This window comes from Microcebus murinus, chromosome 2 (genome assembly GCF_040939455.1).
Source record: "Microcebus murinus isolate Inina chromosome 2, M.murinus_Inina_mat1.0, whole genome shotgun sequence".
NCBI classification, from domain to species: Eukaryota; Metazoa; Chordata; class Mammalia; order Primates; family Cheirogaleidae; genus Microcebus; species Microcebus murinus.
The window spans coordinates 41,530,483-41,558,401 of NC_134105.1; the positions used below are offsets into that span (position 1 = coordinate 41,530,483).

The 27,919-nt window shown below is 55.6% G+C and overlaps 1 protein-coding gene across 4 annotated transcripts in view; it reads right to left on the reverse strand.

Moving 5' to 3' along the window:
• SSBP3 (single stranded DNA binding protein 3) overlaps nt 1-27,919 on the reverse strand; it is a 157,180-nt gene that overhangs the window by 32,849 nt on the left and 96,412 nt on the right. For all 4 annotated transcript variants that reach the window (XM_012749644.2, XM_012749643.2, XM_012749646.2 and 1 more), the window contains exon 5: nt 13,110-13,199. In XM_012749644.2, the coding sequence (XP_012605098.1) occupies nt 13,110-13,199 (90 nt within the window). The remainder of the gene's footprint in view (nt 1-13,109; nt 13,200-27,919) is intronic.

Genomic DNA, 27,919 nt, shown 5'->3' on the forward strand with positions numbered 1-27,919 from the left:
CAGAACCCACCTCTCCACCTGGCATTCAGTCCATCTGGCCACTAGGTTCCAGTACCCTGGGCTGGGTATGTGCTAAGCACTGGGGACACACAAATACCCTGCCCTCTTCTAACTAATACCCGCAGCAGCACTGCAATACAGGCAGGTACCAGGCACGCTGGGGAGTGGAGGGGGTGGTGATCACAGAGCAATCACAATTAGGACTGGAAGGATAAACAGGCGTCCCCTGGAAGAGAAGAAAGGAAGGGGGTTCTGGGCTGAGAGGACAGCATCTAGCAGCCCAAAGGCAGGTGTGGGTGAGGTTCTGGGGAACCTGATGTATAAGACTGCAACCTTGAGGCTGAGACTACCAGGTGCAGGAGGAAGATACTAACTTTTAGGAGCTCACTCAAGGAAGAGGCGATCATTTCTGTATCTTGCTTGGGAATCATACATCCATTCTGTTCCTTTCCAAAGTTGCTCCTACGCCCCCTCCCAAGTCGGAAACCCATCAGATTGTTATATGAGTGGCTCTTTCCATCCTACCTGTTGCCCCATGAAGCCACACCCCAGCCCTGCACAGTCAGCTCTTTTTTTTTAATTTTTAAAAAACTCTTTTAGAGAGGGGGTCCCACTATGTCTCCCCATGCTGGTCTCCAACTCCTGGGCTCAAAGGATCCTCCCACCTCAGCCTCCTGAGTAGCTGAACCACAGGGGCGTGCCACTGTGCCCGTCTACCAGCCCCTTTAATGCTGGCGGAGGAGCTGGGCACCCGATGCCCGGGAGGGTTTCCAATACCCAAGCCCGCCCTCATGGGCTTCTGGCAGGATCTGGACGGCACACCTCTCCCTCGCTGCATGGGCATGGGGGCAAGTGGGGAGGAGAGGTGGACCTGGGGCCCAGAACCTCGCCAGTCCCTGGGAACACGGGGGAACGTGCTGGCCTTGCCAAAGGAACGGAATCCTCTCCCCCAGGAAAGGTTCCTTTTGCTCTGGGAATGGACAGTGCTGCACAGATGCCGCCACGCCTGCCCGCCAGCCTCCACCCGCTCCGCCGGCGCTTAGGCTCCGCCGTTCATCACGACAACGCAGCGGAGGTGAGGCGCATATTAAAAAGGCACTGCCTCGTCTACCCAGAGAATTCCTGCTCCACTTTCAGCTCTCCAGACACCCTCGTGCACGCAGCCTCCTGCCCTGCCCCTTCACACCCCGACACGAAATTCCAGAAAGTCACGATTCACCATATCCAGTGAGGAAGAGGGCGCCGCAGGGCCCTGGAAACCGCAAAGCCAGAACGTCCGGAATCCAACCCCAATTGTCTGCTGAGCAGAAGAAGGCCGAGAAGGGAACAGAAAGTCTGCCAAGGCTTTCCCTCATCGTCCAGCCGCTCCGGGGATGACTGGGTGGTTTGTGCCTCTTCCTCCCCGAGAAGCTAGGGGAATAGCCTAGAACCTCTCCTTCCTTGCTCTGTTACAGTGAAGCAACAGGACGGAGCAGGGAAAAGCACCAGGACTCTGGGAGACACAGGTTGGGGAAGCCTGGCCCGTGGTCACGCGTGCAGGTGTGACAATACCTGGTGACTTCCAGCAGAAGTCCAGCAGAGGGGCAGCTCTGCGGTGCTCTTGCAAGAGACCCAGATCCATGGGGTCTGAAGCCCAGCCGGTGGTTCCTCTGAAACTCACTTCCCTCGCCTATGAAATGGGGCTGCCCCTCTCCCCGCCTCACAGAGAACCACAGGACCAAGACCCCAAGAGTCAAGCGCTTAGTCCAGTGTCCAAAACCACCCCCAGCAAGGGTAGCTGCAACAGGGGATCCTTCCCGCCTACGGGACCCTTCGGGACCTCCTCTTTCTTGGACTCAGCCTTCCTCATCATCCCAGGGAGCTACCCTACCCCTCTTGCCAACCACACGGCCCAACCTAGCGTGAGCTGGCCTCAGGGGTCACAGGTGAGCCCCTCAGGCACCACCTGACACCGAGTACCTCCGCAAGCTCCCCGGAGTCGTCTGCCCGAGAAGTGGTCCCCTGCTTCTTCTGCCCCCAAAACCCTTGATGCCCCCCAAGGACAGGCGCCGGGTTTCTTCTGCCCACCAACACCCTCCCAGGTCCCCTCTAACACTGCTGCCTTTACAGGTGGGGAGACCGTGGCCCGGAAAGGTAAAGCCACTGCCCCGGAACAGACCGTACGTAAGCTTCTAAACTCTTAGACCATTTCCAGACTAAGTTTCTCATTTCAGCTTCTATAACTAATCTAAGGAAGAGAAACTTAATTAGAACCACATGTGGGGCACATCATCCTTTTTGACCTGGGGGCAAGACTTGGTCAGTCTGCTTGCATAAAAATGACCTGAAAGGGAGGCGGCTTTGGGAAGGGGAGGGGAGCATTCTGCCCCGCAGACTGGCGGCCAGGCAGAGGCCAGGTCTGATGGCCAGCAGCTCTGGGGCTTGCCCTGGGGATCAGCAGCTGGTCCGGCAATGGGACGAGGGTAGCAGGCTAGACCAGAAAGAGCTCTGAATGTCCTACCAAGAATCTGGACTTTACTCTTCTAATGAAGGGACACCACTGATAGGAAGAATACGTGATGGAGAGAACGAGCCATCCACCAACCTGTGGTAGCCCAGAGCTGGTGTCTGACACATGGGCTATGAACGCCAGGGGCTGCCTTGCGTCCCAACCCTGGGGGGCTTTCTGCAGGGCTAGGCAGAAAGCCATCACCGTGAATGTGTGCCCAGCGAACAAAGGGCTGCATGCTGGCCTCTGGGAAGGAGCCCGGGTGCAGACTTCCCGTCTGCCTTTCACGCTGACCACATTCCCAACTCACTGGTACAGCGCACAGCTGGTGAAGCAGGTGGAGCTGCTCCTGTTGTACAGGTGGGGAAACCAAACTCAAAGGACTCGCAGGTGAAGCTCACTCGTGACTTCAGGACTCAGCTGCACAGGCGGAGACCCAGCTCCTTGAGCGCGAGAGCTGGTCCCCCTCAGGCTCACGTTACTGAGCCTGGTAGGAACAGAACCCAAGGCTCCCAGACACTCACTCAGCCTGCTGCCCTGCCTCTACCTCCCCCGTGGCTCCTGTCTGCGGGCCAGGGCACAAGCAGTAAAGGCCAAGGGAGGTCAATCAGGTGGCAGGATTAAGTGAGCTAACACGTTAAAGGGCCAAGCAGGTCCTGATGCTTAGTAAGCGCCAAATTTGCCTGTCATTCTGCAGTGCTTTAAGCACTGGAAAGCCAACCAATCTCAATAATACTCAGAACCTCGCCACACAGCAATGCCACTAAGGCTGTGCTGAGCCTCCCTTCTGGAAAGAGGAGAGAACTCGAGGCAGTGCCTGCTCTTAGGATACGCTGGAAGGCCTGGCTCCACCCTGGCTTCCAGCAATGAGCATTCTCGCATACTACAATGGCGATGCCAGCAGCTAACAGGTGTGAGTGCTGACCCCGTGCCAGGCACGTCGTCTCATGGCATCCTCGCATCTCCCCAGTTACCAGATGGAGCCACCGAGGCTCAGAGAGGTCCGCTGGCTTGCTCAAGGCAACCCACGTGCCCACCCGGGCTACATGACCTCAGAGGCTGCCAGGAAGGACGGACCGCCTTCCAAGGGGGTGAGGGAGGTGCAGGAGCCCGAGTCATCCAGCCCAGGGCAGAGGGGCCAGATGAGCTGACGGGCACGCCAGGAACTCCAGGCTCAGCCGCCAGGCTTCTGACCACTGACCGGTCAGCGATCCCAACGTCAATCCAGTCTCCTCTCAACGGCAACAGTAAACGTTACTGCGCACGAACACACATCGCACAGCACGACCGCTCCTCCAGCACACTGAGGACACGAAGAGGCGAGTGCCCGCCCAGACCACACTGCCAGGAAGCAGCAGTGGGCTGTCTTGCTGCCAAGCCTCCAGCGTCTCCCTGAAGCCCAGCGGGGTGCCCTCCAGCTCCCCATCCCTGCACTGCATATAGGGTGAGGTGGGGAGCCCCTCGGGGAGCCCAGACCCAGCACAAAGCTGCACTGGTCCCCCGTCCAGGTCTCTTTCCCCACCGTTCTGGTCTTGAGCAAGAGATGGGGAATTCCCTGGGAGAAAGTTCACAGAACCGCAGGTAGGCCATGGGGCTTCAATTATTCCAAGACCTTCCTTTGGGGAGGAGGCGTTTCAGGCAAAGGGTGCCCGGGGAGTACTCTAGGCAGAGAGGGGACATGAACCCGACCCCACGCTGTGGGCCCCTGGCCCATCCCCAGCACCCAGAACAGCGCCTCATGCGGGGCTCCACGCAGCAGCGGCCTCTGACCCCAGGCCTGGGCCTGGCCCAGACTCTTCTAGAGGGGCAGCTTCCTTTAGCCGTAGCGTGATCTCACTCAGGGGGTCCGTCCTGAGCCATGTAATGCTGAGGCCTGTTATTACAGGATTCTGCTGGAATTCTCTTCCTCCAACCTCTTCTGCTGCAAGGGCTGAGGAATTTGACCTTTTTTTTTTTTCTCAAAAAAAGGAGAAAAACCTCCACACAATTTGCTGAGAAGAGGGGGGCAGGGGCAGAGGAGGGGCTGCCCCCAGTCAGCTATGAAGAGACAAAACACCACCACCCTCCACCCCCACGGGCCCCCACCTCCCCAGGGTCAGGCAGGAGGCTGTCATGGGGAAGGGGACAGCCACAGCACCAGCCAGCAGAGCTGACAGGGCGGCAGAGTGGCTTCCAGGCACAGGGAAAATAACTCAACCTGAGAAAACCCAAAGTAAAAACGCACAGCCAAAGGGGAAAGGATAAACCAGCCCAAGCTCTTAGTGATCAGGAGGCCAGGGGCGGCCGACACTACTGACGCGGGTCCCTCTGGCGGCAGACCCGCCAAGGCGGAGGCTCGGGAGGGGGTCTGCAGAACGGAGGACGGGCCCAGGGCCGGCCAGGGCGGCGAGCACAGAGCCCGGGCCCCAGGGGCCTCCCAGGCTCCCGCAGTTCCCCTCCCTCAAAAGGGATGAGAGAGGCCTAAGGGTGAGGGCGGGAGAGGGAAAGCCGCGTCCATCCGGGCTTGGGGCCAGGAGGAGGTGGCGTGTGCCCAGTGCCCCGCTGGGCTCCACGGCATGGGGCTGGCTCCGCATTAGGGGGCAGTCGAGGCCCGCGGAGCCGCCGGGTGCTTTGTTACCGAGCAAATCTCCCCGGCGCTGACTGCTGATGCATAGCTAACTGGGCGGCAGACAGTGATTTATGTTCAACTTTCCATTTCATCAGTGAGAGTTACGGCGCTACATGTGGAGTTCACGTTTTCCGGAGAGGGAGGGAGAGGCGGCTCGAGTGTGCAGACACAAACATGTCCACACGCGTGCACACAGGCTAGTGTGCACACAGGCACGCGCGCCGTCAAGGCCGCAACTTTTTTTCCTTCTCAAGAGGGAGGGCAAGGGGCTGAGCCAGCCGCCGCCGAGGCAGCCTGGCACGTCAGGACTAACCTTTTGTCCACTGTTGCTAGGAGCCCCGGTGCCGGTCATCTGCCGCCGGGCAGACACCCGGCACCAGGCTGGCTGCCGGGCGGGGCGGGGCGCGAGCCTGACCTTTGCGGAGGGGTGCCGGCAAGGAAAAAGGCTTTCTTCCCTCTCCTGCCCAGGCACTCCGCACAGGCCAGGTGATCGCAGGGTGGGCCGGGCCGCCGAGCTTCAGTGGCCGGATGAGCAGGCTGGGGCCCAGAGCAGGGAGGATGGCTCCCCAAGGACACACGGGGCTTGGCAGCAGGGCTGGACTCCAACCAGGGTGTCCACTCCCAGGGCAAGGGCTGCGGGCTGCAGCTGGCTTCAATCACAGCAACCAGACAAGGGGGCTGCTCCCGCAGCCAAGCCGGTTTGGGACAGGTGGGGGCTGGGGGTGGGCAAGAGGAGCAGTTCCCCACCTCCAACTGTGGCCTGGAGCCCAGCAGTTGGGGCGCCCCACCTCCTCTCTAATCCTTCTCAGCAGGGGTGACCCTGCCTTCTGTCAGTCTGGAGGCAGACAGCAGGGTAGAGGAGCTGGGGGCGAGGGGGGGGGCGCTTCTGTGCCCTGGAGGACCCGGCACAGGCACCCGACTCTGGCAGGTCCTCCTCTCCCACAGGCAGACTCCGTCAGGCCCCAGGGAAGCAGATGGAGCACTGGGGTCGGAAGGCAGGGCCCAGAACCGGGAGGGGATTTGCTCCCCAACAGACAGTGGATCCCACCGCCCCACCCAGACCTGCCTTCCTGAGCAAGCTGGGCCTCGGTTTCTTTATCTGTACACCAGGAATCCTATGAGTTCTTGGGCCTACCTTACGGGTTACATGCAACCACAGAAGAGGTCACCTTTTCTAACCTGGAGAGTACTTCCACCTGCAGCGACAGAAAGGACCAGACGGACGGCTCCACTTTAGGGCCTGAGGGCACTGGTGGGTGGGCAGAAGGGCTAGGCTGGGCAGCTTCAGGACCACACAGTGGGCCCTACTTGCTCCTGCCCAGGGAAGGGGAGGGCCTCAGCTTCTTACCACCACACCTGTCCCCCGCCCCACCTCCAAGACCTGCCCAGAGCTGCCAGTGCAGGCCACGAGCCTGGGCCTCCTCACATCCACCGAGAGGCCCTTAGTCATGGGCAGGGACGCGCCCTCAGTCCCACTCAGTCACCACTCCAGCTCAGGCCACAGCCATCTCCCGTGGGGACTATAGCCGGACTCTACAATGGCCAGTCTGCCAAGAGCCCGGCCCTCCCAGGCCGCAGATGCTCTTCCTGGGGATCTTGCTATCCCCTTATTAGGAACCTTCCATGGCTCCCCTCGTTTTGATGTTAAAGTCCTTCCTGTGTCTATTCCTGGCTCCTCTCCGGGCAGCCCTGCCCACCTCCTGGATCTGTCCCCATGCCCTGGCCGGCCATCCAGGCCCCTGCCACCCCAACTCGCCCTTGCACATCACGTCCGGCACACGCCCTCTAGGCTGGCACATGCTCCCCGCCCTGCCCGTCCCCACTCACTGCCAACTGCCGCCTCCTCTTCAGCTCAAATGTCAGCCCACGGAGAGGCTTCCCAGACAGCGCCCAGGTCAGGCGGCTGCTCCCTGTGCCTGCCCACGGGACTCTGCCATCAACCCCCTCGGTGTGGCAGTGCGGCGTATCCTGCCACTTGGTCACTCCCTGCCTCCTCCACCAGACTGAGCGCCCCTCGAGGGCAGGGTCCAAAGCTGCCTCTGGGTGACGGAGAGGTCCCTGCACCCTTAGAGACTCATCTGCTCGATGGGCTAGGGGACGAGCATACAGGCCTGGCCGGGCCTCACTCTGCTGAGGCTCAGCTCCTTCACCTGCCCAGCCTGGGCCTCACCGCCGTCAAATGGGGCTCCCAGCCCAGCCACCAAGCCTTCCCCAGCAGCCGGCTTTGGAAACCAAAAAACGTGGTTTAATTCTTCCCAAGGCTTCCCTAGTCCCAAACTCGTCCGAGTCAGCACAGAGAAGTCTTCCTGTTGCAGCGGCTTTCTGGCAGGAGGCACGTCCGCTAGCGCGGCTGCTCCCTGCTTCCCGCTGGACAGGAAGGCAGGAAACGGACAGCACTTGGCCCAGCTCTTAGGAACAGCCCAGTCGCTGCCACGGGCATATTCCCATGTATTGGGCTTTGACCCTCCCTGTGCACACACCACCCACCCCAAGGCTCACAGTGCCTTGGGCTCTCTACCGGGCATCCTGCCTCTGCTTGGTTACCACCACTGGCAAGCAGCTCACCACTTCACTGTTAAACAGGCGGATGGTAGAAATGCCTCCCACACAAAGACTCGAACTGGCCTCCCTCTTCTTTTCTCCTAAGAACCTAGGATCTGAGGGCCAAAGGCTCACAGAGGCAGGTCTGAGTATATGGCAGGTTCTTCTATTAACGCATGGCAGAACTTCAGAACTTGGAGACAGTCCTCAGAGCCCTCCTGCGGCTGCTTTTCTCCCAGAGAAACCCCAGCTGCTACTACGGGAGATGAGGAAAGAGGCATTCCCTACGGTCTCAACAAGAAAGGTTTAAGGTCGTGGGTGTCTCTCCTCTGGATCATTTCTCTGGTTCCTGGGCTATATGCTCCATTCGCTCCTTCTTAGCCTCTCCCCCATAACTGATGGCGAGGGTTCTCTGGGGACAGACCTCAACCTCTTCCTAAGGCCGGTGGAGTCTGGCCGGCAGGAATGAAGGCTCCCTGGAATGAGGGGATGTATCAGTGACTCCCTGCTGTCCTGGACCATGTTGGAAAGTACCCAGGGTATTCAGAGCAGGACTGGCTAAATTTTCAGCCAACGGAGTTGGGACCCCTCCCCTAGGACTGTCTTTCCAGAGAAGGCACAGTCTTTAACCCTGTGACCTCTGCTGGGTCTCTGTAATGTGGTCTGCTACGCCCTGAACACCAGCTGGAGCACCCCAGTCCCTGCCCCCACAGAGCCACTGGAGCCATCAGAGTCTGTCCAGGAACACACATCTGGCCAAGGCACTGTCCAGCCCAGGGTGCCCCACTGGTTTCCCACTAGCCACTGGATGAAGCCCATACTCACCAACCTCACCTGCCACTGAGCACCTGTCAGCCACCTCATTCTAGACACCAGCTCAGCCAGGGCTGCACTGCCTCCAGGAACCCCTTCCCCATCTCTCATCTTGGCAGGCGGGCCTCTTCTCTGTCCTACTACAGGGGCTGGGAATGGGTGTACGTGCCAGTCTTTGGCAGGCTGGCTGCTCCTGTGGGCACACTATGAGAGGTTCGGTTCTGGCCTAGGGCCAAGCCCTGTCCCTTGCATGTCAGACATGCCGATGACTGTCACTAACACAGTCCCTTCTCCTTCTGGGATTCCACTTCCACATCCATAAATGAGAAGTCTGGACTAGATCGGAGTTGGCACATAACTAGGATATGTACTACCACTGACACATGCCCGTGTGCCTGGTAGACATGGCCAATCAGTATCTGTTGAGCCCGGACATAGCTTCAGAATCATTCTCAATACAGTGTTCTGAGCAGCCACCACTAATCAGTCAGAGCTGGCATCTGAATGGAAACTTATTTGCTATTTTTAAGAGAACACAGTTAGGGTTTCTCTATTTCCCTCCATTCTATCCCTCCTTTTCTCTTGTCTCTATTCTCTCTCTACTCCCTCTACACAACCAGACATGTATCTATCCACATCTGGACTTCTGACTGTGTGAGGAACACTACATCAGGAACCGGGGAGCCTGGCATAGACTCTGATCACAGCCCTTGGCTCGTCACCTTGGGCAAGCCGTCACCTTTCTAGTCTCGCTTTCCCAATCGGCCATGCCTCCTTTGCAGAAACACTGTGACCAAAATGAAAGCAAGTTGCATGTTTAAAAACACTGCATAACTGAAAACAATTATTGGAATTTAAAAACAAAACAAGAACAAAAACAGTCTGTACCCAATGCTCTGTTCTCCGTGACCCCTGCCCTCCCGTAATTCCCCAGTCCTGGACTTAGAAACCCTTATTGGACGGCGCCCCTTTAGGACCACCTTAGGGCCAAAGAACTGGGGACCCACCCAGACCAGCGGGCCTGGCCAGCGCCAAGCCGCACTTGCCAGATGTGCAGCCCAAGTGAGTTAAGCTGCGTGAAAAAAAACGCCACTGCTTGATTATGTAAAATCCATCTGGATCCGAAGCAGAAAATCAAAGTTGGAAAGGCCCTCAGAGACCATCTGGTCCAGCCTGCTCCATCTATTGCTGAGAAAACTGGGGTCCAGAGATGGAGGGCAACTTGCCCAAGGCCATTCGGTTAAGTGTGTGGCCAAGTCCTCACTGCCCTTCCCTGCTCCAAAACACCAGAACACCAGGACACCACCCCTGTATCCCCAAAGCCGCTTCGTGTTAGAGCCTCCCTGGTCAGAATGCTAGACATCTAGCACTTTGGGGCTGACTGGGCTCCTCTCCTGTAAAGCAAGCGGCGCATATAAACTCAGTTCTCAAACATTTATTGGGTACCTGGTATACGCCAGGTGCCACGAATGTGAAGATTAGGGCTACTGTTTTTGTTTAAACAAGGAACACAGAATTAGAATACCCTTGCTAAACTCTACCAAGATCCCAAGAACCCCACGCTAGTCCTCAACAGGGAGATGCGGTCAGGCCAGTTCCCAAACCACCTCTCTGCCTGCCTTCAACTTGCTACCAGACACATCTCATGCCACAGGACCAGACAGACACCAACCACCTTGGAAACACGGACACCAGAGAACAGAAAGCTGGAATTTCTGACCCCCCCCCCCCAAAGGAGCGGCCATGAAGACTGGTAGTCAGAGGCCTGAGAAGGGAGGCCCCGTGTTGTTTTCTGTGGAGTAGGGGTGGAGGGTGGACAGCTGCTCCCTCCCACCCACCCTGGAGGCATGCTGGCTTCTAAATTTAGAACCAGCTGGGGGTGAAATCCTGACCTGAAAACTGGGCTGGCGACCGCAGGCCAGGGGCTGGCCAGAACTGGCACAGCCACCCCACCCCAGGCTGCTCCTTGGTGCAAAGTCTTCCTACAGCACAGCTGCCTACCCAGGCCCAGCCAAGCAGGGGAAGAAGTACAATCGTTGGCAGCAGATAAAACCCTCGATACCATCTCTATTTCCCTTCTAATATCAGAGTGGCCGCCTGCAAGATGAACAAGGGGCAGGGCCGGCAATCAATAGCTAATATTCCTGTTGTGAGCAGGCCTCCTCCGGAAATGGGCAGCCACTACCTCCTCCCAGAGAGATACCCTTTCCCCTTGGCAGTGACCCAGCTCAAGAGGTTCAGCATCATGGCCAGGAAGGACCAGGCCGTGTACCTGGCCTAGCCCACCCCCTCTCATCTGACAGATGGGGAAAGGATGCCAAGGAGCAGGAGAACAGAGACCCAGGAAGCAGAGAGGCCAAGACACACTGATCCCTGCTGCATGACCCAGCCAGCTCTTGACAGTTCACCCCAGCCGGGGAATAGAGATGACCTCAAGTCAAGAGGGTCCAAAAGTCACCTCTGTTTGATGGTGGCTGATGGTGGCTAAATAAGGACAAGAATCGGTCTGGGCTTTCTGACCACACACCCCCAAACGTCACAGGGGAGGGCCCAGAAAGTATGTCTGGAATTAGGCCTTAACCAAGGACAATTATATCAAAGCAGTCAACTGGTAGCTGCCCACATATCAGGCAGACCTGAGCCTTATCCTAGACTCAGGCCAAAATAGAAGGCAAAAGCCTACTTTAAAAATACAACTGGGCTGTCATCTACCTTTCCCCCCAAGTGGCCTGCACTGGACACCACGATGCCAGTGAGCAGCCTCAATTAGGATGCACACAGGTGGAGCATGGCACCCAGGTGGGCCATGTCTGCTCAGCAGGGAAGCCACACCTGCACTGCATCAAGGGCATCCAGGTGTGTGGGCCTGGGAAAGAATTTCCAAAAGGACAGAATGCCAGTGGGAAAGGCCACCAGATGGGTGCAGAACACCATCTGCGGTGGCCAGGAGGATGGCTGCCCTTGGTGTGGACAATGTTCTCCCACAGCAGTCCCTTGGATTCCCCTCTCTGAGGAGGGCAGCAGCCCACCCAGCTCCTGCCTTCCTTGGGTTGGGTACATGGGTTTCCAGGGATTTTAAGGTCTCACTCTCTCAGCCCCTCTTCAATGTCTCTGGCCTGACCCCAAGCTGAGACCCTGGCAACGCCTGGTCTGGTCCCACCTGGAGTCCCACACACCAATTTCTGAGGTTGTACCCATCTTCACCCCTTGGACAAGGCTCCAGTTTGGGCAGCATGTTGGGAATGCACACAGATCCACCTGATGCCCTGAGCCGCCATCCTGCATCCCTCTCTCTTCCTATGACCATCTTGGCGAGCGACTTGCTGCTTCTGTTTTGGGGGGATGCCCAAATTTCACCGATGCCCTTGCTGGTGAGCAGTGCGTCCTAGCCTTCCTCTCCCAGGAGTTAACATCAACCAAGATGCAAAATCTTGCAAAGTAGAAGCACCTTCCAGGTCATCTTCCAACCAGGGGAAACCCGTTAACATCCCTAAGAGCTACCCGTCACGTCTTTGCTCAGATGCCTCTGGTGCCAGGGACCCCTGCCTCACTGTTGGGCATGTGTGGGCGCTAAATGTGGCCTCTGTTAGCAAAAACATCCTTGGACTTTGTCTCACTGGGGTCCCAGTTCTGAATTCTTGGGCTTCGCGGGGGAAATCTCTGCCTCCTTTTCTACATAACAGCTCTTTCCATATTCTTTTCTGGGAGTTGACAACCTTTTGGAAGGTACAGGGAACTCGGGCAGATTCTCAAACTCAGCTGCAGACAGGCTTGAAAGAATGAAAGATGCCACATTCAAGAGCTTCGTCATAAAAGTTCCTTACAGCCTGGCACAGCGATACCTAAGACAGCACTTCTCAGTCTTGACTGGACTTAAATCAAGTGAGGCGCCAGGAGGGGAAAGTAGGGATGGAGGAGAAGGCGCAGAGGAGGTGGTAGCCGCACCCAAGCCAGCAAAACAGAAAGCCCGACTTCATACACACACACGTACACACACACCAAAAGAAGCCAAACAAGGTGTCTTTTGGGGAAGGCCAGGCTCGACCCACGTGGGATCTGTTCCTGCCCGTGGTGGGCAGAGCGCGGGCACAGATGCTTGTGGGCTGCCGTCTGTGATCACACTCGGAAAAAATCAAGTGGTTAACCAGAGGGAAGGGATTCCAACACCAGCCAGCATGGTGGGTTTTTTTGTTTTTTTAAGATTACGCCTAAGGTTTGTAGTTTGGACAGGCAAAGTAAACAATGACAATGACAGCAGCAACAAAACAGAAACAAAGAACAGTTCACTTATTTTTTTCAAAAAGGCTTTTGTTAAAAGCAAGCTCCACACTGGCTTGGAAGCAGCTCTCACGGCCTCCCGGCCAGGGGCAAACTGCGCCGCGCTTTGCACCAGGCTGCTGGGGGAAGCTGAGCTCCAGCAGCCGCGCAGGGCACAGGGTGGGGCGGGACGCGTCTGCTTTCCCATCTCTCTTCTCCCCTCTCGGCTGAGGAGGGACCCGAGACGGGCTGGAGAGGGCATGGGAAGGGAGGATTTGAACCAGCCTGAAGCAACTGTATTTAGACCATGGCAAACTGCGCTACTTACTTCTCTCCCCGTCCCTCCCACCGGCCCAGGGCCTGGGCCCGAGTGCACACAAGACCCAGGGGCCCCGCACGTACCTGAAAGAAACCCGGAGGGATGGGGCCTCCCGGCATCCCATCGTTGGGGGGAATGTTGCCAAGCACGGGGCTCGGGGCCGCTGCTGCACTCTGTGGAGACAGGAAGGTGGGGGTGAGTCGCCAAACCCACAGCCAGACACAGAGTTCTGAACCCTGCCCTTGTTTTGCCTGCCCACGTCCCCCAGGGACCCTCTTCCAAGGCCACATCCTCCTCAGAGCCTTCCCAGCATCCCAGCGAAGTGTCCGCTCACCGCTGACTGACAAGACACAGGTACAGCTTTAAAGTTCAGACCTGGACTCGATTCCCAGATGTGTCACTCCCTAGGCAAGCGGTGAACGCTGAGCCTTCCTTTCCTCGTCTCTTAAATGAGGGAACAAAGTCCACTACCTATAGAGGCTGCCACAACGGCACATGAGGAGAAGTGCTGAAGGTACCTCCCGTGGTGCAGAGCAGGGGACGGTGGCCAACTGTGCAGCAGCTACCACTGGCACTACGCGGCCAGGCCTTACCCACCAGGCTACGCTGAGAAGCTCTTGGTGGGCAGGCCGGTGATTTATAAATTTCTGTGCCCTCTCCAAGTGGCTTGCATGCCGCACAGAGCAGAAGATTAATGAATATCCATGACTCAATGAATAAACAGACAGACGGCTGGGAGACTTTGCTAGAAAGAGTGAAGGAGGGCAGGGTGTCTTCTGGGTCTTCACAGGGTATCAGGTGCCTCTTGAAAAGAAAGAGGCTGCAGGATGGGGGGCTGTTGTTACTATTCTCTTTAAAGGCTGCTATTCTGGCTCATTCCTGGTGCATCTTGCCTTAACTAATGCCCCCCAGAGGTAAGCGGACATTGCTCTCCCCAGCCTGGCTTCCTTCCAAAAAAATTGGGGTCTAGCCTGTTCACGTGGTCGGCGTGTCTGTGCCTGGCCCTGCACTCACACAGGCAGGGGTGAGGCTGAGAAGCCCAGGCCCCGGCCCTGAGGACGCCACAGGCCTGACAGTCCTACCTGGGCCTGTTCCCTGCTCCTCCCCATTGGTTCTAAACCTCCAGGGGCTCCTCCTACAAGAAGCCCACCTCCAACCTTGGCAGTCCCCGAACCTCTCCATGACCAAGAACCTGCCACAATCATTAATCATCTCCCAGGGTTCTGACTGTTGGGGACAGGAGTGCGTCCCTCAGGGTCAGGAAACAGAGCACCTCTTTTTCTCTCATAAACACAGCCCCCATGGCCACCCTGAAGAAGTCACTCCTCCTTCCCTCTTATCAGCCGTAAAATAGGAACCAGCACCTCTAAAGTCCAACTTTGATGGAAGGAAATGCATGTGAGAAAATGAACAAATATGCCTGGGAACAAATGCACCTGGCTTTAAGCACCGTCACCTGTACTGGTAAGTGGATGACTGCGGGCAAACCACTTGGACCTTCTGGATCTGTCTCCCATAAAAAGTGGGATGGCTGTTTTCACACCTTCTTGCAGGGTTGTGGAGGATTGAGTGACGGGGTGGGCTGTTTTGTAGGCTGGGAAAGCTCTGTGAGCCTGGGGCATGCCGTGGGGGTTGGCAGACCCCAGGTGACGAGGATGGGTGAGCCACAGGTCACTGTTCAAAATGACTCTGCCTACAGAACACCAGCCCTCACTGTAACCATGCTGTAATGTGCTCCCAAGTTTCAAGCATCTCCAAAAATCAGGGCTGCCGGTCTCCCCAGCCCCAGGCCTGAGGCCACAGGCCACTCAGGGCCCCTACGTCAGCCCACCCTACAGGTGTCTGCGTTACTGTCTCTCTGTGGCTGCTGGTTCTGTGAAAATGCAACTTTCTGTGATTAACAGCCAACGATTACTTCTCAGCGGCAGGAGCAAAACCTTTTTTTGAAATGGGGCAAGGTCAACATCCACCTACATTTTCTTCAGATTCTTTCAGAGACTGGTGCTACATTTAACTCTTTGATCCCTCAGAGATACATCATTATTTAACCAACTTAATAAGAACCATCAAACCAGTGGTTTGCTAATTGGGCAGCTGGTATTTCTTTGGCATTTGGTACTTTGACTTACCTTTGGGATCACGACCTTTAGAAATGGTTCCCACTGGCCACTTACAGATCAGGTTTTATGGTAAAACCTTCAGGTCATTTGTTATTTGGGTATTTGACTTTTTATATATTGAGGATATAGGATAAGGCAGGGGTCCTCAAACTTTTTAAACAGGGGGCCGGTTCACTGTCCCGCAGACCATTGGAGGGCCAGACTATAGTTTTAAAAAAACTATGAACAAATTCCTGTGCACACTGCACATATCTTATTTGGAAGTGAAAAAACAAACGGGCAATAACACCCGTATGTGGCCCGCGGGCCGTAATTTGAGAACGCCTGGGACAAGGGTATGTCATGATTTTTTTAAAAAAGAAAAACCTTCCAACAACAACTTAAACCTGTGAGTGCGCCGCCGCATTACCTACGAGGCTCCTTCACCACCAGATGTCCTTTCCTACGAGACCAGGGCTGACTCAGTGGTTCTGGGAACTGGGGCTGGGTGGGTGGTCAGGGCAGCCCCGGTTCTAGTAAACGGATGGTGTAATTCTTTAAAATCGGGGTTGAAAGCTGGAGTTTTGCTGTCCTCCAGTGAAGGAGGACAACAAAGGCAGGCCATGTTAGCAGTGACTAAGGGGCAGGAAACTGAGGAGACGCCTGTATCACTTAAAGCCTTCTCCAGCAGCAAAATTCAGGAGCGTTGCAGTGCTTACATTTGTGCCTTGCATTTGTGACAGTTATTGCTGTTCCCATTTGATTATAAAGCGAACATGTGCTTGCAACAGAGAACTTTTAAAAGGGTGGAAAAGTATAAGGAAGAAAATGAAAAGCAGCAACTGTTGTTAGAGAGTGGCAAAAGGGTTAAGTGGTTGGGGAGGGGTGGGGTGCTCAGAAATAGCTTGCTCACAAAACCAGAGCCAAGGGACACCCCGTTGCCACCTATCAACACTGCACCGGACCCCTCCCCGCAGCCTCACACACCCAGCAGTAGGGGCTGCTTTATCCATCTCCAAGACCCAGCACAACGAGAGGCATACAGCAGGTGTTCAATAAATGATTACTATTTGTATTATTCAAAGACCTATTCAACCTTGACCATCTGGAGTCAGGCCTTTCTGGATTGCTAGGAATCAGCCTCTCCCTGCGGTTTCCAATTTTGTGAGTTAGAGTTCCATTAAGGCACTCAGCAAAGCATCTCATGTGAGTTTTCTCTAAAAACACAAAACCCAAACCCAAACCCCTGACATTCACGGAGGCCCGCAGCACGCTGGGGCCGCGGGAGATACACAGGATTGACACCGCCAAGAGACTGAGAGAGGAAAGAACCCTAGATTCAGAGGTCGGAGCCCTTACACAAGGAGACTCGGGGCCTAGCTGGGAGCCCATGGACAAGCCCCTTCTTGCTCTAGGACTCAGTTTCCCCATGTGTCCAATGATGGATAGGGGGAGAGGAGATGACCACGAAGGGCCTTCTTCCAAGCTGCTCTCCCTGCCCGGCCCACACACCCAGGGGAGCGGGGACTGCAAACAGCTGCTCCTGCAGGAGCAGAACCACAGTCCTCTTTCAAAGGGCCCCTGAATTTTAACTCTTCTCTGTTCATCACAGAACATGTACAGATCCAAGATTAAAAACTATCCAGAGACCTACTTATCATCTGAGCTCACAGATAACAGCATCTGACATTTGGGCTCTAACCGCCCAGGCCTTCACCGCCGACATTCACCCACACACGCGCGCGCACACACGCAGACTCAAGAAAGCAGACTCGAACTGGGCGGGCATGCAGTTTGGTAACTTGCACTTTAAAACAAAAAGTAATTACAAATTCTTTTCTAAGCAGAAAACAAACCTTGCACAGGGCGATGTGGCCCATTCCAGCCAGCTCCCTCCTCCAAGCCTTGGGGATATATGGTCAGCTTGCAAAACCTGCAGTGCCTTCAGGGGAGATGCCTGAAGTCCCCCGTTCCTGCCCAGGGAGACCTGAGAGGAGGACTGTTTCCAGAACTTCCTCTCTGAAGAGCAGGGTGATCCCAGGGTGGGTAACCAGCCACTGGGCTCAGGGGTTCCCCCCAGTGCCTCTGCCCCATCCGTATGCTCCAATGGGACAGACACATGCCACTGCAACTAAACACCCTTGCTGTCCAAATCTGTGTGGCTTTCGAAAATGAGGGGATACCAGAACATGTCACCTCCAGGGTGGAGAAGCAAGATTCAAACCCAGAGCCTCCGAATCAGAGCAGCTAGGGAGAGCGTTGGAAGCCAGGGTAAGGAATTCAGACTTTCCACTCTGAGCAGTGGGGAGGATTTCTAAGCAGAAGGGTGGCCCACGGGTCACCTCGCCCCATGCCAAGCATGCTAACGTGCCACTGACGAACCCCAGCACCACCAGCGCAGCCAAGATGCAAGGAGGGAGTGGACGGAACAAGAGGCCTCTCGTCCCTCCCGGGGAGAGGAGCATCGCGCGGCAGGCAGCAGTGCCCATGCGTCCCTCCAGGAGCAAGGGTGCAGGGACCTTCCCCAGGAGACACTATCTTCTGGCCTCACCCCAAGAACCCAGTTGTCCTCACTCACAAACTGGCATGGGATTCCACCCCCCGCCCATTTTTACTCTCTTTTAAAAATTGTTCTAGGCACACAAAGCTCCTGGAAAACTGAATTAAAACAAATGCTCCGAGTAAACTGTGGGACTCCCGCCAGGTCAGCTACGCCCTCCTGACCGATTTACAAGGCTGCGAAATGGTGCTCTGTTCTGCGAACCCCTCCCTCCGCACCCCGCCCTAATACTCGGGCCTTGGTGTGCGGCAGTGGGGGCCACATGCAGACAAAAGTGCAGCCCTCCTTGACTGAATTCAGCTCTACACAGGCCACGTGGCCCAGAGCCCAAGACACCAGGGGGTGCAGAGCATGTGCTGAGGATGTGGCCATGTGCGCCGGGCTGGGAAACGGAGGTCACTTAGAGGAGCTCTGCACATTCCTGCGATGACTACAGCAAGTGAGACAGGAAGCCTCTGAGTAATGCACGCCTGACATCCCGGGGAGGAAGGATGCTCGTGCTGGTATCAAGACAGAGCTTTGGTATTCTGTGCATGGAGTGATCTGGGTCCCTCTAGGGCCAGGTTTCCCAGAGGGAATTTTAGCAGCATCAACACACTGAAGATCTAGATGTAGGAATGAGGGAAGGTCATCACCACCCAGATGCAAAGGCCAAGACAGAGAGAGGTGGGTCCAAAGAAGGGAAGGGGACAGAAAAAGAAGTCTCTCGGTTTTATGCACAGGCCATAGAACAGAGTCAGTTGTGGAAAACGGGACTATAGTTCTGCAGCTTAGAGAAAACACAGACCTGTTGCTACATGAAGAGACAGAACCAGCTGATGTTAAAAATAGGTTCGGGTGACACACGGGAGTGACACCAGATCCCAGCCATCAAATAGCCAGAGGGCTGTCACAAGGGAGGAGGGATGGACATGCCCCTTGCACTGAGAGATGGCCCTGGGTCCAAAGGTAGATGCCCCGAACAACAAAAGCTTCTCCGATCCAAGTATCAGATCGGAGGTGGTGGTTTGTGATAATCTGGGGTCACTCACTGTCATGACATGGCAAAACCCATGTTAAAGGGGGACTGCCTCATTACCCACCACTGCCTGGTGTTTTCTGGGGATTATTACGAGAGAATAGCTCTGGACTGAGGGTCCCAAGACCAGGATTCCAGCTCTGGCTGCAAAACAGCTACCGTGTGACCCGAGCAAGGCTTCCTTTCACTAACTCAGTTCGACAGAGGCAGCTGAGGTCCTGCTGCCCCACTGACAGTGGGTAGGTGTCACACCGAGCTGTTCAGCCAAGGGACCTGAAAAGAGCCATGTGTAGACGACAGAAGCCCCCACCTGCCACAGCAGGCCATCGGGCCCAAATAAGGCCGGGCCTGGTACCTGAGCTTCTTCCAGTAAGCCATCTCACTTGTGTGCCCTGAGTGAGAGGATTAACCCAGGAATGCAGAAAGGGCTGGAGAAGCAACTGCCTTTTACTTTGATCCCATAAACCAGGGGAGAGGGAAGAAGGGAAGTATTTGTTCCCCCAACATCCCTGCAAAGATGCTGTTTGTATCTTACTGGTAAGGAAACTGAGGCACAGAGAGATGCATTACCTTAAGGTCACGTAGCTAACAAGTGGCTCTAATGTTAGTTCTTCTGTCCTTCCACCCATATCTTGAGTTCAAGAAACCCAAGTAACATCCCCTCCCACCAGCCCTTGCAGTTCCTAGGAAAAGTCCTGTGTAATTTGACTTATGAAAAGGAACAGTGGACAAATCACTGAAAACATAAGATAAGCACGATTCATTCTCTGTGTCTGAGATCACCTACATGTTTTGCTCTTCCCTGAGTAGGGTGACCCTCAAACTCTGCTTTTTCTAACAAATATTCCAACAAGATGGCATTTGCCAAAAGGTAGAGGTGTGTGTGTGCGCCTGCATGTGAGCGTGTCAAGGAATGCGAGATCCCAGTGAAGAATCTGTTGGCTCTAGCTGGCAAATCACCCTGGGAGGAGGAGGAGAAACGAGGCAGGTGAGGGTATCTATAGGAAGGAAGGCTACGGCGCTTCCCGCACATGGATGCATCAGCAACACTTGCTCCTGGGGCCACTGGACTGCACTGAGCCCGTGGGTCAGGAGGTGGCAGGGTGTGGGTCTGCCCAGAGGGTCTGGATGAAATGAGTTGCATGACAGAGAACCGAGGGACAGGGGACAGTGCTCTGGGCGGGCGCTGCGAGACAGGGATTAGGGGGATCAGGGAGGCTTTATGGGAAAGGTAGCACTCAAGCCAGGGCCTTAAAGGATGCAGGACTCGAAGATGCGGGAGGTGATATGGGGGTGAGAGATTACTGCTGTCATCTTAACCCTGCCGGGGCACAGGGCCTCCTGACAGCCTCTCCTTAAGAGGACAAACCCCTCTAGGACTCTACCTGCCCGTCACTCCATCCCCAGGAGGGGTGGGCGTGGGGCTTGCTCAGCCGGAGGAGTCTCGCCCAAGGCGGTCGCTTCTCACGCAGCTCACTGTGCGGCTCATCCAGTCTCTCCCCCGACTCCTCCCAACAGCCTCCGGTCACTACGGGAAAGTGGAAGCTCCAAGGGGTAAAGGGACTTGCCTAAGGTCACAGGGCTCAGAATGGCAGAAGGAGAAGAAGTCACACTCAGATCTGCCAACACCACAGCCCCAGTTTCTCTGATCCCAGTTTCAGACTCGACAGTAAACTCGGGCCCCCGAGAGCAGAGGGGTCAGGGGTCAGGGCCCAGCCCTTGCACTCACCAGGAGCCAGGGTACCTCTCTGAGCCCCTCGTCATCATCTGTAAAGGAGGGGAGGTCCCTACACTCTGGGGTGGGTAGAGGGAACTCTGTGTGGCTCAGGACAAGACAGGTGCTTAGCAAACGGTAGCCCCTGAGCCAGAGACCCCAGTGCCAGGCAGACGATTTACACACTGCCTTTTTATGGCTCCTTGCACAGGCCACGCTGGATAGCGGGGGATGGGGGAGACAAAATGAGGGTCAGAGCTGCAGGAAGGCAAGGTCTTCAGCTCGACAGAGGCTACTCTTCTGAGAAGTGGCCTCTCTCTTCTCAGTGGAAAAAGACTGTTTCTTTTTTGAAAAATGAAAGGCAGACACCCTGGTCAGAACATCCCCCCTTCCCCCAGAAGAGGAACTGGCTTCCCTGTGCGGAGAAGGCTGGGGCCACCACACCACTGGGCCCTGCCCAGCCACCCTGGGAGGCACCAGCTTCTTCTGGGAACTGGATCAAAGGGCAGCATTTGGGTAAGAGGTGGAGCCCCGTGTAATTACTACCTGGTTATACCATGGCTCCCGGCCAGGGCACCATCCTCCGTGTGCAAATACCTCCCCGGCTGGGCTGCACAGCACAGGGCGTGGGTCCTAGGCACGTACACGCATGACAAGGGAGACTGAGGGCTACAGGTCCCCCCCTTAGATGAACACTGCCGAGTGGATCAACAGCTATTTGCACAGCGCTGATTTCTTCTTAAAGAGAAATGAGCTTGGGGCCCTGGTTTACACCATTAGCAAGACACACACACACACACCACTGTCTTAAAGGAGCTACTTACAACCACAAACATGTCATAGTAGGCCGGTGACAGCTCCTTAACAAGAACACTGGCAGTTGTTTCTGCAAAGTAGAAAATTCCCTGGCGTGGACCCGCGCACACGCTCAGTTCCAATGACAACTTAATCCTGCCAGGACCGAGGTGTGCAGAGAACAGAAAAACCACCCGCTTCTAGAAACTTTTTTTTTTTTTTTTTTTTTTTAGTTTAAAAGAAATCATTAAAGGCAAGGCCCTGAGAACATCTTTCAAGGATGGGAGCTCACACTTTCTTCAGCTGGCATCAAATCGAAGGGGACACAGTCACATTTCCTCACCTTGTCCTCTGCTTGGATGGTATGAATGTGCACTGAATGCCAAGTTCACTGGGGCTTCCTGATATCAAAGCTGGGAAGTTTACACCTGTCGGGGAACGGGCGCATAATTCAAACCCGACACAGCACCTCCTACGTGGCAATGAACGGCCAGGAGTCCCCAGGCTCTCCTGCCAGGCCAGGATGGAAGCCGTGAGCAACAGAGCGCTGTGGTCTGCGCAGCCACCCCAGCGCATGGTTGCCACACAGGCTCGGCGCTGAGCAGATGCCGCCTAAGCCTTTAAAGCGCGCACTAATTGCGCTAATTTAGCTAACAGTCTCTGTTTCGTCCCCCACCCGAGTCAACCAGCGTCCTTTGGTACTGCTGGAGAGATGCAAGCTGTTGGCTTTAGTGTTATTTTGTCAGCCATTAAACGATTCATCGGAGTCATTAATTGATTTATTACTGCTGCCTGCTCAGAGGGTTGAGCAAATAAAGAATGATGTAGGTCACAATGCAAAGGAAATTGGACCAAACAACGCCACAAGGAGCCGGGCACTTATAGTGTCTGCTGCTGCCCACTTGGGCAGCCCTCCACGCCCAGCTGTCAGGTGGGGAACAGCGTAGATGGCTCTCCTGCCTGAAATCCAGGTGCCAGCCTGTGTCCTGTTAAGGCACTGGTGGCCACCAAAGATGTGGAAGGCGGGAAGCCTTGTCCGGAGCCTTTGGAAGCCAGCTCCTGGACCCCTGCCGGGTAAGGTCACCAGCAACCGAGTACAAGGGGAGAGAAGCCTACACTGACCCCTCTACAGAACAAGCAGGTGCTGAGTAGCCAGTGAGAGGCCCCCCAGCCAAGGCTCTACTCCCCTGGAGGTGACATGCTCCAGTCCAGTCCTCTCCTCCCCCCTGCACAGCAGAAGGGAGTGAGAGGACAGGAACAGCTGCCCTGGTAACAGTTGCTTCTAATACCTTTTACGTACTCATCTCTGGTCCTCTCAGCAGTCCTAGGGGTAGGTGGCATTACCTCCCCTAAGTACAGAGAAGAACACTGATGCTCAGAGAGCAGACCAGCCACAGTTGCATGGCAGGCTAGGAAGCAGCAGCCCCAGGATCCACACCCAGGTCTACTCAGCTTCAAAGTCCACATTGCTTCCCCTCCACCAAGTTCTTCAGACCAGCAGAAAAGGGGCCTATAGCTGAGCCTGAGCGAAAACCCTGAGAGACACTAGCTAGGTGACCAAGGGCAAGGCCACCACTTCCCCTCTCAGAGCCCCAGGTGCCTCATTTATAAAATGACAGGGCCAAGGTGGGCAAGCCCCGAGGCCACACAGAGGGATGAGGTTCCGGGGCGCATTCCTTCCTACCTCCCCAGCTGCCCTGGCCCACCACGGCACCTCACGTCCCTCCCCCGGAACGCCCTATGTTGTGCTTCCATGTCACAGGCGAGCCCTCCCCAGGCCCCGCACCAGCAGCAGACCCAGAAAAGGTCTGGTGCGCTCAGTTAGAGCAGAAGGAATGTGGACACCTCCAAGAGGAGTGTCCCCAGGGTCACGGATTCCGTGTGCACACGTACATGCGTCTGTCTGTCTCTGGGGCAGGAAGGGTAATAGCTCTCTGGTGCCCGGGATCCCTAGGAACCAAACGGCCTTTCTGGATGTCCCAAGTTCTGGCATCACGGCTCTCAGCCCCTCCTAGAGCAGCACACTCCCACCCCACTTGGCAGCCTTCCAGAACACAACAAGCTTTCAGAGGGGGCTTTTCGAGGGTAGTGACTGGTTGGTTTGCACAACCACAAATATGATGTGGTGGGGGTGGAGGGGGAAGGGCTGGGGATCAGGCACCCACCAAGACCAGTGTGAGCCTGGCGCTGACGCAGCCTGAGCAGGCACACTGAGTCTGTGCGGCCCGCTGGGGTCAGGGGGAGCCCCAGGATTGCGGGGCAAGGCGGGGCCGCCGCTGCAGAGCTCACCACAGGTACTTGTTGGGTGTCTACCAAGGGCACAAGGCAAGGCCTTCTTGATAGCATCCTCCAAGCTGGGGCCAGAGCATCTAAGAACACACATATGTTTTAGGACCCCAGGGAGAAACCTGCTGAAGGGCTGGGGCCAGGAGCCCGGCCTGGAGGCAAGCGGCTGCTGGAGGGACCAGGGAGTTTATCCGCTGAGAACCCCAGCCCAGGCTTCTGGAGCAGACAGGATCCCCACAGAGGCGGCCCAACCCCGCTGCTCCATCAAGCACTATGGTTTGAAAGCACGAGGGAAGGCAGACTGCGGAAGCCCTGTTTGAAAATGCATCGCCTACTCTTACATAGGTGTAGTCAGTCCTCAGCTCCGGCTCACGGAGGCCTCTCCTTCACACATCCTCACTTGATAGATACGCCCGGCCACCTTGGCACAGGCCGGTCCCTCTCTCTGGGACACTGTCCTCTACTCAGGTCTGGGTGATACCCTGTGTCCTTTATGTATTCCTCATCACAGCACTTGTCACGCCTGAGTGTTAATTCCTTATTAAATTAGCCAGCTGTCTTTCAGGAATGGGGACCAGGATGGTGTGCACAGCACAGAGAAGATGCTGGCTCAGTAAATATTTTTTGGAAGAATAAAACTCTTCCAGAAATGCTGCTTTTCAGGAGTAGTCACCATGTCTACAAGGTCAAACTCCAAGAGCAGTTATCTCAGTCACCTTCTATTAACTTACCATTTGGCTACATCCAAATAACTAGTCCCTTCACTCCAAATACCGCCACCACCACCACTGCCACCACCCACACACACACTGTGCCCATGCCTGTCTCAGGACACACTGTCCCCTCTGTACGCAAAAGCCCAGCTGTGGGCGTGCGGACGACCTGGATGCTGGTGCCACGCAGCCCTTGTGAGCAAACAGCTTGGGCAGGCCACGTCTCCTGAGTCCCTGGTCACAACAGTAAAACGGGAATCATCACTGTGCCCCTGTGCCAAGACAACTGGGAAGACCGCCTCAGCTACCGTCTGCGGAAAGCATTCGTGGATCAAGGAGGGACACCGGTGGTGAGCGGGATCAGGGTGGCCTCCAGAAGTCGCACTCCTGCTGTTATTCCCGCTGTGGACCGAGTCGAGACAGGGCCACAGGGCTGGGTACAAGAAGGGGTTCCAGGGGTCTTCATGGGTCACTATGGTAGAGCTGCCTCTCCCAGCCTTCTCGGTCCCACACCTCCCTCCCATCTCCACCACAAAGCCTGCCGTTTATTCTGACAGGCTGGGTGCCCTGCCTCTCAGAAGACGGACATCTGCTCAGCTGGCCCCAGCAGTCACTTTCCCCACAGGCCTCTGAAAGGTGCTGAGAGAAACTGCCTGCTACCTGTGGGCCCAGGGACAGCAGAAGGGCAGGGCCTGCTCCTGGGCCTGGGTGGAAGCGGAGGAGGACGGCAGGCAAAGGTCCTACCCTGAGACTCCTTTATCCACCTCCCAGAAATGCACCCAGCAGAGAGAGGATCCCCTGCCAACCTGGGGACTGTCCTGCACAGCTAGAGATAACTGCAGATTTATAGGGCACGTGGTTCTGGGAATCAGAGACGGACCCCATAGCAGGCCCTGAGCTCGGTCGGGAGGAATGCATCATCCGCGTCCTCCCCTCCTTTCTCAGTGCCTCGCTTGACAGGAGACGAAACCTGAGAGGCAGAGAGAAGGTAGAGAGCTGAGAGACCAGGCTCTCTGCAGCCCGCAGGGGGCTCTGGCTACACCCCTGCACTGTCCCCCGCCCTGTGCTTACAATATCCAGAGAATGACTGGAGCCATTCCCTCAACAGTCAAGTCTCAGGATCCCGGTCCCTCCCTCCATCCCTTTCTATTTATCTATATATAGAACTCCTAATCATCCATCAATGCCCAGTTCAAACACCCCTGCTTCCCAGTCATGAGTAGGTTCATGAGCTACGACTCCATACTAGAAGATACCAGTTTCCACACCTGTGTCCCTTTCATGAGCCACCAACGTAACACGCACCACCAACAGGCTGCCTCCTAACCCAGGACCGTGGTGGTGAAGCAGACAGAGCACTGGCTTTAGGGCAGGAACCTCGGCTCCCCGGCTAATTCAGAGAGGGAGGCGGCTCCCCCCGGACTAGAGATGTGCCCCAAGTAATACAGGACAGTCTCTCTCCTGGGGTTGACATGAGAGTTGAAGAAAATAAAGAGATAATGAAATGGCTGTGATCTCATCTCCACCTCTCTTCTCTCCCTCCCATTCCAATCTCCCTCTTGTCTTGTACCGAGAGCCACAGGAACACCGGCTGGTCCCTGGCCTTTGCACGCACCTTCCCCTCCACCCGGAATGCCCACCTCCCTGCCGGTTTCTGCCATTCCAATACACCCCTCCCGTAGCCCTGGACACCAGGCAGAGCGATTTATTACTCATCCTCCAACCCCACAGGAGACTCTATCTATGACTCTTCTAGCATTTTCTACCTGGCCTTGTTACACAGACAAAAGCTATCTCCCTGCAGGACTGCTGGCTCTAAAAAAAAAAGTAGAATCCAAATATTTACTATGTCTAATATCAATAAACATCAAATGACTGGTGACCGTGTAGGAGCTTTTTGGACAAAGCTAGTCCTGGCTCTTCTGGGAAATTTCTTCCTTCTTCCTTATTTGTCTCCTTTATAAAGATGTAACTTTAAGAAACAGATAGGACTTTGGTAAGCCCAAATGTCAAAAAGGAAAAGCAGTCTTAACTCCCAAAGGCTTCCACGTTTCTCTTCTCAAACGACTGTTGGAGGAGACAAACAACGTGGAAACCTCTGGAGAGATACGAATTTGAATCCTGGTTCAGTTCCCCGCTTGAAACTGGGAAGTCAGACAGAGATAGCAGGACCTCTCTTGACAGGTGACCAAGCTCCCCATTTGCCACAAATCTGGTCTAAAGCAGTCAGTTTCTCTTCTATTTTTGCCCAGTCCCATTTAAGGCCATTGCCTGGGTTTTCTCCACCCAAGACAAAGAATTATTGAGTAAAGGTGGGCTTTCAGAAACTTCAGAAGCTAAAACCATGGAACGGGAAGGAGCCCCACAGCTCAGCTGTACAGATGCAGCCTCCAGCCCACACACCAACGTCAAGGAAAGGAAAGGTCTGGAACCTGGGCTTCCCAAGACGTTTGCACCTTGGCGGTCTCATCTAGAAAGCCAGGATGATAAACCCTGCCTGCCTCACTGCATTTCTGAGGGTAAAGTTTCCGCTGCGTCGCCTGGAACAGTGCCTGGCGTGTATCACTCAAGTGCTCCGTAAATACCTGTTGAAGGTTACTCCTCCTCCTCTCTACCTGTTCTCCAGCAAGGATGGCCTGTCCCACGTGGGGAGAGCTGGGCACCACCCCCTGTAGGGCAGACCTAAGAGCTCTCCCTGCCCCTAAAGCTCCCTGGCCCTGCGTCTGGGGAACAGTACTAATCTCCCACGTCCTGAGACTCTGTGTAGGCACCAGGGGAGGCTGTTCTCACTTAATCCAGCCAACAACCTCCTGAGGTGGGCGAATCCCTCCTGCATTTTGTATCCGGCCTATCTTGCTGGTGACGATCAGAACAGTTACGTGTCTTACACAAGGTCAGAGTTAATGGATGCTGGAATTTTCTTCCTGGCTGGATACAGCCAGGAAGAAACCCATATATACCACCCCCCACCACCACCCCGCAATGGGACCCACACAGAAGACTTTAGTCGTGGAAAGGAAAGATCTCAAGCCTTGAATCAGGCCCTCTGGGTCTGGCACCGATTTGGAGCAGGTCTCCAACCTTAATGTACCTGTCTGTAAAAAGACAGGTCACCATTCTCTGCCTGGACTACCTCACACAGTGCCACAAAGCGCAAATGAAGGAAAAAAAAAACATAAAAACTGGGCGAACAGAAGGGCAGCAACACCACGCCCATCACCCTGGACAGTCAAAGGAGCTGGGAAAGAAAGACGCCACCGTAGCGACAAGAGCCCTGGGCGAGGAGTCAGGCCTGGCGGGCTGCCCCCACCTACAAAGCAGAGGGAGTGGATGCAATTCCTGGTCTCCAAGCCTGGCTGTGCATCAGAATCACCCAGGGAGCTCTGTGACAACTTAACTTCCCGTCCCCTGAGGGTGCAGGGACCAGCCCCTGGGAGCTAGACCAGATGTTCCATCAGGTCCCTGTTGGGTTCCGCCTCTGGCCTCACCCCAGCGCGGGAAACAGATCCCAGGTTCTGGGGGTGGCTGGGCCAGATGGGCAGGCCTCCACTGCCCCCCTCCCCTCCCCAGCCAGGCTCCCAGGAGGCCTGCAGGAAGCCTCTGGGTACAGGTCAGGGCTTAGACAGCCGCCCAAACAGGTATGGGCCCAGATTTAATTGGCCTCTCGGTTAAGCTTCCTAATCTCATTAAAGCTGCCTCCATCGCGCA